The sequence below is a fragment of the Miniopterus schreibersii genome, assembly GCF_964146895.1.
Source record: "Miniopterus schreibersii genome assembly, chromosome: 21".
In the NCBI taxonomy this organism is placed as follows: Eukaryota; Metazoa; Chordata; class Mammalia; order Chiroptera; family Miniopteridae; genus Miniopterus; species Miniopterus schreibersii.
The window spans coordinates 5431958-5444219 of record NC_138123.1 but is presented as its reverse complement, the minus strand read 5'-3'; the positions used below and the strand labels follow the sequence as shown (position 1 = coordinate 5444219).

The 12262-nt window shown below is 39.4% G+C and overlaps 1 protein-coding gene across 1 annotated transcript in view; it reads left to right on the top strand.

Annotated features, from left to right (window-relative positions):
- The window catches only part of EPRS1 (glutamyl-prolyl-tRNA synthetase 1), a 35174-nt gene that overhangs the window by 13291 nt on the left and 9621 nt on the right, over positions 1–12262 (top strand). The window contains exons 11-19 of the mRNA XM_081124089.1: positions 475–559; positions 987–1046; positions 4355–4465; positions 5713–5849; positions 6699–6906; positions 7519–7631; positions 7862–7979; positions 9672–10031; positions 11704–11937. Of these exons, the coding sequence (XP_080980215.1) occupies positions 475–559; positions 987–1046; positions 4355–4465; positions 5713–5849; positions 6699–6906; positions 7519–7631; positions 7862–7979; positions 9672–10031; positions 11704–11937 (1426 nt within the window). The remainder of the gene's footprint in view (positions 1–474; positions 560–986; positions 1047–4354; positions 4466–5712; positions 5850–6698; positions 6907–7518; positions 7632–7861; positions 7980–9671; positions 10032–11703; positions 11938–12262) is intronic.

The window sequence follows — 12262 nt, the reverse complement described above, 5'->3', positions numbered from 1 at the left end:
TTTCCGGAGGTGCATTTATTTTGCTGAGCAATAGTTGACTAGTGAGCAGTTTTTCTCTTTAATGAACTTGGGCTCTCTGGTGTTGTGATCTAGCCAATTATTACAACCAGCTCTTAGTCTAAATATTTAACAAGCTGAATATAATATTATTCGTTAAGATATTTTGTACTCTGCACACATTAAAAAAATTTCCTTGGTTTTATTTATTTATTTATTTATTTATTTATTTTAAATATACCTTTATCGATTTCAGAGAGAGGAAAGGAGAGGGAGAGAGAGATAGAAACATCAATGATGAGAGAGTCATTGATCGGCTGCCTCCTGCATGCCCCCAACTGGGCATCGAGCCCGCAACCCGGGCATGTGCCCTGACTGGGAATCGAACCCCGATCGCGTGGATCCTGGGTCGATGCTCAACTGCTGAGCCACGCTTGGCCAGGCTCCTTGGTATTTAAAAATGTTCCTGTTTCCCAGGGATGACCCAAGATTCCCTACAGTTCGTGGTGTGCTGAGAAGAGGGATGACAGTTGAAGGACTGAAGCAGTTTATTGCTGCTCAGGTGAATGATGGTTTCTTTTCCAGATTCTCTGCTTGAATTTTCAATTGTCTCTTAATATCCCCTTGGTCTTTATTAATTCTGTTCCTTCTATTTTTTGTATGTTCCTTATAATGCAAGGACAGAATGTTGTTTTTTTTAAAAGAGTATGTTTGGCACTGTTTATAATAATGGAAAACTGAGAGTGTCCTAACCTCCTGAGCTAGGGTTGGACAAAAGCAGCGGTAGTGTTTTTACCCAGTGCAATATGATTGTCAGCTGTAACTCTTGAATGTACCAAATTAGCTTGTACATAATGTTTATATTCCAACAGAAATGAACTTGTACATAATTATTGGGCTTATTTTTTCTAACATATACAACTTTAGTTAAGAAAATATTCTAATTAATCCTTCTTGTCCTTAAAGCCATTTTATTACTGTTTTTCTAGGGCTCCTCGCGTTCAGTTGTGAACATGGAATGGGACAAAATTTGGGCATTTAACAAAAAGGTATGTGTTTTGGCTATTAACCTTCTTTCCTCACGTCTAACTCTTACACGTAGAATTCATTAGTGTGCTCATGGTGGAGGCAGCTTCGTGAAGAGTATTATCATTTTTATAGACTTTCAGGAAAATAGAATGTTTTCCTTTTTTAAACATGTAAAGAGCTAAGCCTGTTAACTATACTGTCGAGTAACAGTGGTTCAGACAAGCAAACTTGGAGTAATGGGAAACAGTAACAGTTTGTCCTTAAATCTTTTATGAACACTGCATTTCATTTTCTGCTTTCAAGCTGCGAGCTCTCTGTAAGAAGGTATCACTTAATGCTTTTATTTGCCTTACTTAGCACGTGGCTTCTAGCATATTACATGATATAACCTGAGCTGTTACACAGCTTTGAAGCACAATCACATTCTTTAAGACTTGCTCATACAAACCCACTGAAAATGCACTATTCCGAGTTTTAAAAAACATCCTCTGGTTTTCTGAGTGGCAAAGGGAAGATTTGGCTAATTCTATTCTGGATACTGTTCCCTTGTGTACTGAGAGAACAGAGTTTTAAAATTACAAATTCCATTGAGTCGTATTAACTATGATCCTGTGTCTTACTGAATCTAGCTTTTTAAAAAGTGGTTCTTAAATGAACGTCAAATGAGGAATATTGCATATTGACACTGTTACTATTGCTAATTGGAAGCAGATGCTTGGACACTATAATAAGGCAAATCATTGAAGTGCTGTGTTTTACAGTGGTTTCTGTGATTGTGTTCTGTCAACTCTTCGTGCTGCTGCTTGGTTTGCTGACGCCTTGCCTCAAGAAGTAGTTGCTTGTCTCGCATGTGTCTTGAATTTATTTTATTTAGTCTTTTGTGTTCAGTCAGTTTTTTTAATACATAAAGGAATGACTAATTGGTTCTTTCCGTTGCTGCAGTTACTAATAATAAATGCAAGTAGAATTTACAAAAAAATTAACATTGGTGTACTTTTTATTAATCAAATTTTAAAGGTTTTAAGTTTTATTAAAGATGTATACTTAGTTCAGAGATATGAAATACATTTCACTATAGTCACGTAGTTCTGCACATTCCTCTATCATCCTTCCTTCCATTTTCTCTTTCTGGATAAATCACTTTCAGCTCTTTCAGATCATTCTTTTGGTATTTTTTGCCTATATCTCTAAATGACACATGTCGCTACTTCTTGATTTTTTAGTGCTAGGCATCATCAGTTGACTTCGCATATCAAAGATGAGGTTTCTTTTTCTCATAACTTGTTGCTTTTCTTGTAGTTGATTGTTTTGCCCATTCCCCTTATTTGTTTAGTTTCCTAATTCTATCTCAAACTCTGCACAAATTGTCTAATTTCCCTACAAAAATGTTCACATGCCTCAGGTATTCTTTCTGTTTCACTTGGAGACTTCTCTGCCGCAGCCTTCGTGCTGCTGGGACTTGATCTAGACTAGTGGCCAGGTAGCTTGTGAGCACAGCTGTCTTCCAGGTCAGCCTTCCTCATCTTCCTGCCATACCTTTGCGCTCATTCTGTGATGGGTCATCTGGTTTGTGGCTCTGCCTTTCCTTTTTGTTAGCCCTTGCTTTGCTGTGCCATATCCTCCTGTAGCTCCCTGAGAAGGGGCCTGGGATGAAGAAGATTTTTCAGATCTTGTCTGTGCCTGTTTGCTCACTTGGAGATTTCATGATGCTGTGCCGTGGTGGGGTCTGTATCCACCCATATCCATTGGATAACATGGGGCTTCCTGTCTGTGAACGCATCCCTTCAGTTCTGGGAAATGTTCTCTACTAAGTTTTCTTCCTTCTCTCTGGAACTGTTCTTGAGCAAATGTTGGGCCCATGGACTGGTTCTCTAATTTACTTTCTCTCTTATTTTCTGTATCTACATCTGACTCTGTTTCCTGGTGGAGTTGCTCAGTTACCCTCCTGTTGAGTTGCGCATTTATGCTCATAGTTCCAGGATTTCTTTTTTGTTCTCTGAATTTTCAAAATAACTTCCTCTTCCTGTTTCATGGTTATAATATTTATTAACAGTATTTTTTTTTTTTTTTTTTTACTGAAAGCATTTCTTTCCTCTGGGTTGTTAATTTTGTTTTTATGTTGATAATAAAGGCATTTTTCAGATGTCTGGTTAGCACTGGTTATCTGCTCATGTTTGACATGGGAGATTGAAAGAGTGATTGGGGACCCTAAGAGGAAGGGTTGGGCTTCTCAGCTGGGGCTCACTGTAGGGTGCTGTGACTGGGCAGATAGCTGAGAAATCTCTGTGCAGTAACTTTATATACCTTTTTTCTTAGATTAGGCAGTTTTTCCAGAAATGTTTCTTTTAGTTACCTGCCTGAAGTGTGGAGGCCTGGCTGCCAGGGCTTTGGAGCCAAACGCGGGGAGACTGCTGAGGGCCTTTACATGTAGTATCAGGCATTCACTTGGTACCTTCCCATCAGCTGTTGCGTGTCTGCTAGGATCTAGGCACCCTCTTTTTCCCAGAGGAAACTTCCATTCTTTAGTTGAAGTAGGGAAGAGGCAATTGCCTGGTTGTATGGAGCAGAGAGGGATTGCTTCCATATTTTCTCTCACTTCCAGAATTTTGATACTGTTATCTCTTCTCCTATTCTACTTGTCGATTTGTGCCCTTAAACAGAAAACCTTCATGTCTTCTTTGTGGAGGTGTGGGGGGAGTGCAAGTGGATGAGTATTTTCCCATCTGCTTTGTTTATCCCGAAATTGGGATTTTTTAATCACTTAGCTCCATCTTAAAAATATAGCGTGCAGACAAGTAGAAATATTTTGTTTATAGTTTTAATTTATAGAATTGCCTTATTATAGTGACCTCTTGCTCTTCTGCTTTTGATGGTGATGCATTGCCTAAAACTAATTATAGAAAATTATACTAAAACACATATCTATATTTCTTCAAAACAGACTTTCCCAACAGTACAAAATTGGATATCATATTTACCTGTAGGATTAATATATTACCCCATGGGATAATTTTTCCTTACCTTCTAGCCTCAGAGTTAAAGATTATTTTCATAGTACTCTTAATTTTATGCTTTAACTCCTTGGTTCCTGTTCACCTGTCGGTCCTTATTCTTGGAAAGGAGCTCTCGGTCCTTCACATCTTCATTTGCGATTGTCTCTCTCTTTTCTACTTGACGGTCAGAATGTTAGCGAAGGGTCAGTGGGAGAATAAAACACTAGTAAATGCAGTAACGTGGAAGCCAGTTAGAGTCCCTGCACTGCTGTTTCATTTACTCACGAGATGTAGCAGAAGACCTGAGTGTCTCACACATGGACGGGTCGTTGCAGGTTATTGACCCGGTGGCGCCACGATACATCGCACTGCTGAAGGAGGAGGTGATCCCGGTGCACATCCCTGAAGCTCAGGAGGAGATGAAAGAAGTGGCCAAGCACCCAAAGGTCAGCCTGCAGACTCTCAGCATTGCTCTGTCTGTAGAGGGGCAGGATCATAAATACAAGGGAGAATGCGCTTTGGTGTCCATAGCATGGTTTCGGGATAATTTCTATCCAACATTATTTGTCAGGAGTTGATACTAATTGGAAAAAACATTTTTGTAAATTTCTTGCTGGAGAAATTTATCTTGATAAAATCTACAGCACATCACACAGAACTGTTACACCCAAATGGCACCTTTTTAAAAAATTCTGGAGAGATAGTATATCTGTGTGTAATTAGAATGCATCTCTTCCTGGAGTCCTTTTGAAAGATGAGGTGTGACAGTTCACACTGGTATTTTTATATGGAAGCCGAGGTGCCTTCTCTATTAACTAGGTTATTCGCTAACTCTCACCTTTGTCTTTAAGCCAGAACACTGGCCCTAGTAATATTAAGTCACAGCTTGTATCCGAGTGTATCACACTGCTCTTTGCTCTGCTTTACAAAATATCAGTGACGTGAAATTCTATCTGTCTAAATTCAGAATGTAAATCTTAAATATGGGTAGCAAGAAGCTCCTCTTAGTCAAGCCACAGTTGTTATCTTCAGTGGTCATAACTTCCTTGGTTGTCTTGAAGCAAAGGTAGATCTTTTTATTCCAGCTTTGTGAGTTGTCTGTGAATACCCTCATTGTGTAATGAAGGGTATGTTCATAGACTCGGTCATACACTGGCAGACTGATGGACTCATCACTGTGTGATGGCCCTGGACTCACTCATGCATAAGGTGGTGTGCGTCAGGCAGAGCTATAAATATTCTAGGCTGTAGCCTTATGTGATTGCCTTTCTATGATGACATTAGCTATATTTTAATTTTAAAGACTTGGGTTACTTTAAGGGGAACCCTAATAAGAGTTGTGAGAGAGAGAGAAATGGATTGATTGATCGATTTAGCTTTGCCTTTATCTTGCATCTGATTGTTCAGCTAGGATAGCAAAGTATATTCTGGTAGGGGGACACCGATTGACAGATAATACTGTCCTAGCTCTGAAAACAGAATGGTTTAGGTTGGACATAATCTCGGCCTGGCCCCCTTATTTCCTCCATTCACATTATCGGTCAGTTGACTGACCCAGTGTCACAGGACTGGGATTCCAACTAACACAGATAACTTTTGTTTGTGAAAGAATAAAATGGAAGAAAATGTAAATTTCCACACTGGGTTCAGTAAGTTGTTGTTTTAACCAACACTCTCCTATTTTACCCATCAGAATCCTGACGTGGGCCTGAAGCCTGTGTGGTATAGTCCCAGAGTGCTCATTGAAGGTGCAGATGCAGAGACGCTGTCAGAGGGGGAGATGGTGACTTTTATAAACTGGGGCAACATCAACATTACTAAAATACACAAGTAAGAACTTTCTGTTTGTTTTCAAGGAAATATGGAATAGAAGTATTTTGTGTTTATTTATTGTTAAAAATGACCTGGTTCAGATACGTTCATGTGGCCGACTAGTAAGTCTGCCCGGGCACGAATACTGCACATTCTGGATGGTAATGTTTTTTCCGCACATGCTCCAGTTTTACTAATAGGGTCTCCGGATAGCTTTTGCTCGTGATGCTGAAGTTTACTTCATCTGGATATAAAAATACTTCTAATGCTTTAGGGTCCCTTTTGATATTTAATTCTCATTTTACAGTTGCTTGGTGGAGGGATTCTTTGGCCAGAGTTTATATGTATAACATATTCTTTATCCTAAAATCTGCTTTGAAATTGATTGTTTAATGATGAATATGTAGTACTTCCCAGTGATTATAGTTATATTTTAAGATTACATAAATGGAACATAGGATGCCAGGATTAATTTATGTAAACTCTGACATCTTAATTGTCCAGTCATTGCATGTGATTTTAAACAATTGCTAAATGTTTTAAAATATATTTTAGATTTTTGTAATGCTCAGTGTAGCTAGCTGACTTTTAAGTTTGTAAATATGTTTATGCTCTTCATCAGATGTATGTTGGTCTGTTGTCCAGTGGATTATTGGTATCTTGATAGTAAGGGTGATATTTTATTCATTTCTTAACCAGTATATGCCTGACATACATTAAAAATTCAAGTAAGTGTGTGGTTTGAAATTTTTGCGAAGAAAATTCCTACTCCATTTTGTTACAGAAAATTCCTCATCTGTTTGTTACAGATACTGTTATGGCAGTTAGGCTTTACTTTTTTAAAACACTTTTCAATCTTATACCTAGAAATGCAAATGGAAAAATTGTATCTCTTGATGCAAAATTGAATTTGGAGAACAAAGACTTCAAGAAAACCACTAAAATCACTTGGCTTGCAGAGACGGCCCGTGCCCTTCCCGTCCCAGCCATCTGTGTCACCTACGAGCACTTGATCACAAAGCCAGTGCTAGGAAAAGAGGAGGACTTTAAGCAGTATGTCAACAGGAACAGTAAGGTAACCTAAAGGAAGCCGTGCTTCATCTTTCCCTGTCATGCAAATTCTCTTTAGAATTTTTAAAATTAATTTTAATTATTTGGTTGCTCAAATAAAATGGAAAAGGTTTGTAGAATTTTATTAAAACAAAAAGATGTAAAAGTGTTATGTTCCCATTTTACAGATGATAGAAAGTGAGGCACAGTGAAGATAATAAGTAACTTGTCTGAGGACATACAGTAAGTGGTAGAGCTGGGATTCAAGCCTAGGCATCCTGGCTCACAGCCCTTATTCTTAAGTGCTTTGTCTTTTCAGTCTGCTATGCTTCGTGCATTGTGGCTGGTTCATATTTATTGTGGGAAACTTCATTTATATATGGAGGGACACCAAACAAGTTAGTTTAAAGGTTTACTGAAGCCAGTCAGCTTATAAATGTTAACTTTAAAAATGACAATAAATGTAATTGTTACTTTAATACTTCTCTGTTTTGTGGTATGTGCTTAAGCAGTAACGTTTTTAATATGTCTGTTTAAAGTAGGAATGTTCTAGCCACTGGAAAAACTGTTGCATTTTAGTGTTGCTTTTAGTGCTCTGATTTTGAGAAAGTGTCTTTGTCTTATATCACCTTTATAGCATGAAGAATTCATGCTAGGGGACCCTTGCCTTAAGGATTTGAAGAAAGGAGACATTATACAGCTCCAGAGAAGAGGATTCTTCATATGTGATCAACCTTATGAACCTGTTAGGTAAGAAAACGGAGCTGAACAACTAAATGAAAATGCTTCGAGTTCTCATAGTAAATTGTATTTTAAAAATTGAACATCACTAAAATACTGTCCCTGACAATTCTCTTTTCAGTTGGATTTCTTCTATGTTTAATATTTTAGACTTTAATTAGTGATATCTTTGAAACAGCATAATATTAAGAAATTCAATTCTAAAACTAAACTTTCCTGGCTCTTCCTGTGTTTTTCAGCCCACATAGCTGCAGAGAAGCACCGTGTGTCCTAATATACATTCCTGACGGGCACACAAAGGAGATGCCGACGTCTGGGTCCAAGGAAAAGACCAAAGTGGAAACAGTAAAAAATGAGGTCACTACTGACTCACTAACACGTCTCTAATCATTGATCTTTTTTTAGGAGGGTTTAGAATCTGTTTTACAAGTGATTGTCTTCCTATGGAGACTGAAGACCAAAGCTCTTACTTGGGGGTTTGTTGTCCTTTCGTGTAAGAGTTTAAAGTACCTTGCAAAAGGTTTTTAAACCTTAACTTTATTATGTGAAAAAGTCAGAGACTAGATTACAAGGATATTTTTAGTCAAGGTGGTTTTTCCCCCCATTATGGCAGTAGTAAATCTTTTCTTTTTTAACAGCCAGTCTGCTTTAGTTTGTAGGGGCTGAGGAGTTTGTCGAGGGCCACCTACTCTTAGCGCCTCATTTCATACAGAAAAGGGAAAGAAAAGCCTTGCCCAAGATGACAGCATTTGTTATTGACAGTACAGTGGCCTGGTTTTCTGATTTCCTGTCTGAACTTTTCTATCAAACTCCAGTGCCTCTTGGAGGAGAGTTCCCGATGGTCTGAGGTTTGAGAAGGAGAAACAGGGCAGGAGTGCTGGGTTGTAGTTGCTGAGACACTTACCTGCTTTTTCTGTTCCCTTTTCATCTTGGAGGTGATGCTTCATCTGTGTCTTCAAGAATGTGTTAGGGATGTGCCCCAGCCAGGGTCTGGAGGGTGTTCCAGGTGCACACACAGCTTCTGTCCTCATCGTGCTGGTGTGGGCTGGAGAGGTGGCAGGCAGCCTGTCTAGAGATTCGGAGTTCACTGTGTCGGCCAGATGTCCTTCCGCTCCTTCAGCTCACAGCACTCTTAGTTCCTCAGTCAGTTGTCATTGCACCTCTAGGCCAAGTGACATTTCTAACAGTTCTTTTTATTAAGTAGTCAAGTCCAAACAAGTAGATGCATATTATATCCCAATAACGTAGTAGCCATTTGAAAAAATAATACGTGCGAGTTGAAAGAAAATATTTTGTATGTTAAATATTTTTATTTCACTTTTAAAATGATACACAAATTGAAAGAAAAATAATTTCATTCCTTCCTTTAACCTTGGACACTACCATTTTCTGTTCCACAGTGATTTTCTGTGGTATTTGATATTTAACACAGCAGCTCTGAAAAGATAGGACATCATTGAAAGGAAGGTAGCACACTCTCACGTTAGCTAGTACACACAGATGGTGGGCACATTGCTCTTCTTGTCTCGGATAGTTATACTATCCCCTGGCACCTTGTGAATCTCCTGTGGCACCTGGAGCACCTCATACATAGTTGAGATCCATTGATGAGGGCAGTTGGGTGGTCACTGAAGATTTGGCATCATTGAAGAAGGCAGTTTGGAGGGTGGGTTGGATATAGGATTAGGTGTTACAAGTGGTCAGAGGCTGAGAGCATGGAGGGTACAGAGTAGGACCTGAGTCCAGGGTGTAGAATTAGTAAGATGGTAACTTCCGGTTTTATTTTGGTTGACTAGGTAAGTAAATGGTAAGTACCCTGAGCTAGGAACGGCAGAAGCATGAAAGTTTATTAGGAGATAGGAGTTTGAAACTTTATAGTGGAAATGTCACTACTTGAGCTTTTAATTTACATAGATTAAAAACCGTGGCCTCTGATTTTAAAATTTTGTTTTAACTTGAAACATTATAAAGCAGTCCGTTTGATTTCATTTCGTGGGAAGACATTTAACATGAGTTAATTATTTTACTTTCGGTTTCCTGCCTCCATAGACAACTACTCCTATGAAGGACCGGCCAGCGCCACCTTTGACTAATGCTTGTGCCGCCTCTGAGGATCCCTTGGTCCTTTACGGTAGAGTGGCTGCTCAAGGGGATGTGGTTCGTGAATTAAAAGCCAAAAAAGCAGCAAAGGAAGATGTCGATGCCGCTGTAAAACAGCTTTTGGCTTTGAAGGCTGCATATAAGGAGAAAACGGGCCAGGAGTATAAGCCTGGAAGTCCTCCCACTCTGGTGGGACAGACTGCTGCTTCTAAATCCTCAGCAGGTGCCGGGGAAAGCAAGTCCCTGTATGATGAAGTTGCCGCACAGGGGGAGCTGGTTCGCAAACTGAAAGCTGAAAAAGCCCCTAAGGTGAGTGTGCTGGGAGGAGCCGAGACAACATTGTAAGGGAGCCTGTGAATTCCAGCTGCTAGCGTAGACTCATCTAGGACATGTTTGTAGACTGCCTTGCTTGAACTTTTCTACATAACGGTCAGCATTTACTGATACCTGCCCCTGCCATGGTCTGTATTAACAAGGAGCAGCTCGCCATCTAGTGGCTGGGGGAGGGATCTGGGGAAGAAACAGGCCTGTGGACATAATCCTGTGCCATGTGACCGATTGTGTGAATTGCTCTGAGAAATGTTTGTGGCCTTAAGTGGCAGGGAAGGAGGAACCAGTTCACGAAGTCAAGCCCAGGGTCTGCCATGCCTCTCTGTGTGCAGAACATACTCTCATTTTAGAATTTCATTCTTTTTCACTGTGTTTTTAGAATGTCTCATTCAGTAATGAAGTGCTTTGCCCATCTTAATTTTCTCCTTTATAATATTTCAAGTTGTAACCTTGCCAAAGAAAGGTGTTTTTTTGTTTACTTTTTCCTGTGTGAAGTGTGTGCCATCTGACCTAAACTTGAGTGAGTACTTACAGTGTAAACTTTTCCCCCATTTCCCTTTTAACTGATGGAAGTTTCTGGTTTTCTTGATTTTTGTATGTCTGATTAACTATGTTCTTTTTCTTAGGATCAGGTAGATTTTACTATGAAAATGCTCTTAATTCTAAGGACATTGTAAACAAGAGACAACAGGTCAGGAATATAAATCAGATAACCTACCTTCTTCCCTGTGTGTGATTTCTCCTCTTACCTGTGCCCGCTTAGGGTGATGCCTGCTGTGACAGATTCTAAGTCTGTAGGCAGAACACGGTCTCATAAAGTAGCTGTACAAGGAAAGGTGATTGCTGTCCTGTAGATGCCAATTCTGTTAGTTTCCTGGCTTCTGATGGTAGCCCTTAGCTCCCTGGAGCACTGTTATAACATGGCAGTAAGACTTGGATAGGGTGATTTGCAGACACTTTCTCTGTTTTATTGGTGCTGTGGCTTCCCAGTGGTACATTGGTTTGTAGTTAGATAGTACTACCATTCAGGCAAGGCAACTGGCTTGAGTCCTTTGCCTGCGTGGCTGGTCTTCTCTGCTAGAGTCACGGGTGTCTCAGTTGGGCTGTTTCATTCGTTTTCACTGTGATTATGTTGAAGTGTCAGAGGACAGTATATGTAGGTGAGTGCCCAAAACCTCAACATTCCTTCTCATTTCATTTTTTAAACGAGTGATTATTCTTTAGTTGGGCCCAGACTCTGTTTTGTTTAGTGTTGTATTTACCATCTATTTTTAAATTAAGAAAATAGGTTTGTATTGGCAAAGCCATTGAGATGATCTGTGCTCCAATTTTATAAATTCTGACTCCTCTACTTACAGACCCAGAGCTTGGATGCTAGCAGTTTGCTTGGATGTTCTATTGTTTGTTTGTTTACATATGTAAGATGCAAAGTTATAGTATTAAATGTGTTTCTTTTGTTTATTTTGATAACTTATGTATAGGATTATAGTATGATTTATGTTTTTAACTTTCCTTTAGCTTGGATCTGTTTTAGGGTTTCTCCATGATGGCTATTTATAGGAATACTTTGGTGGCAATGAATAGTTTTAAATAATCATTGATATTTTCAGAAAGTATTAAATATTTGTCTTTTTTTCCTCTTTTAACACAGGCTAAAGTAAATGAAGCTGTAGAGTGCTTGCTTTCTCTGAAAGCTCAGTATAAAGAAAAAACTGGGAAGGAATATGTTCCTGGTCAGCCCCCGTTATCTCAAAGTTCAGATTCAAGCCCAGCCAGAATCTCTGAGCCTTGTGGTCCAGAAACACCAGAAGCCAAAGCACTTTTTGACAAAGTAGCTTCTCAAGGAGAAGTTGTTCGAAAACTTAAAGCTGAAAAAGCCTCTAAGGTTAGTGTGGTATTTTGTATTTTTGTTTTTCACATTACCTGCTATTTTCTTTGCCTGGAACACTTTCTGCCCCATGAAATCTGGCTGACATCTACTCATACATTTCAGCATTCAGCTCTTTTAAGTCACCTTCTAGAGGAGCCTTTATTGATCCTTTCTCCCTCAACTAGATTAGACTGGACGTTCTCATACGACACTGCCCTTTTCTGACATAACACTTAACTACACTGATTTAATTGTTTGTAAAATTGTCTGTTTCTCTCTGGTGTGTAAGATGCTTGAGCATAGGGACCCAGGCCCCAGCAGTGCCTGGCTCTTAAAGGCC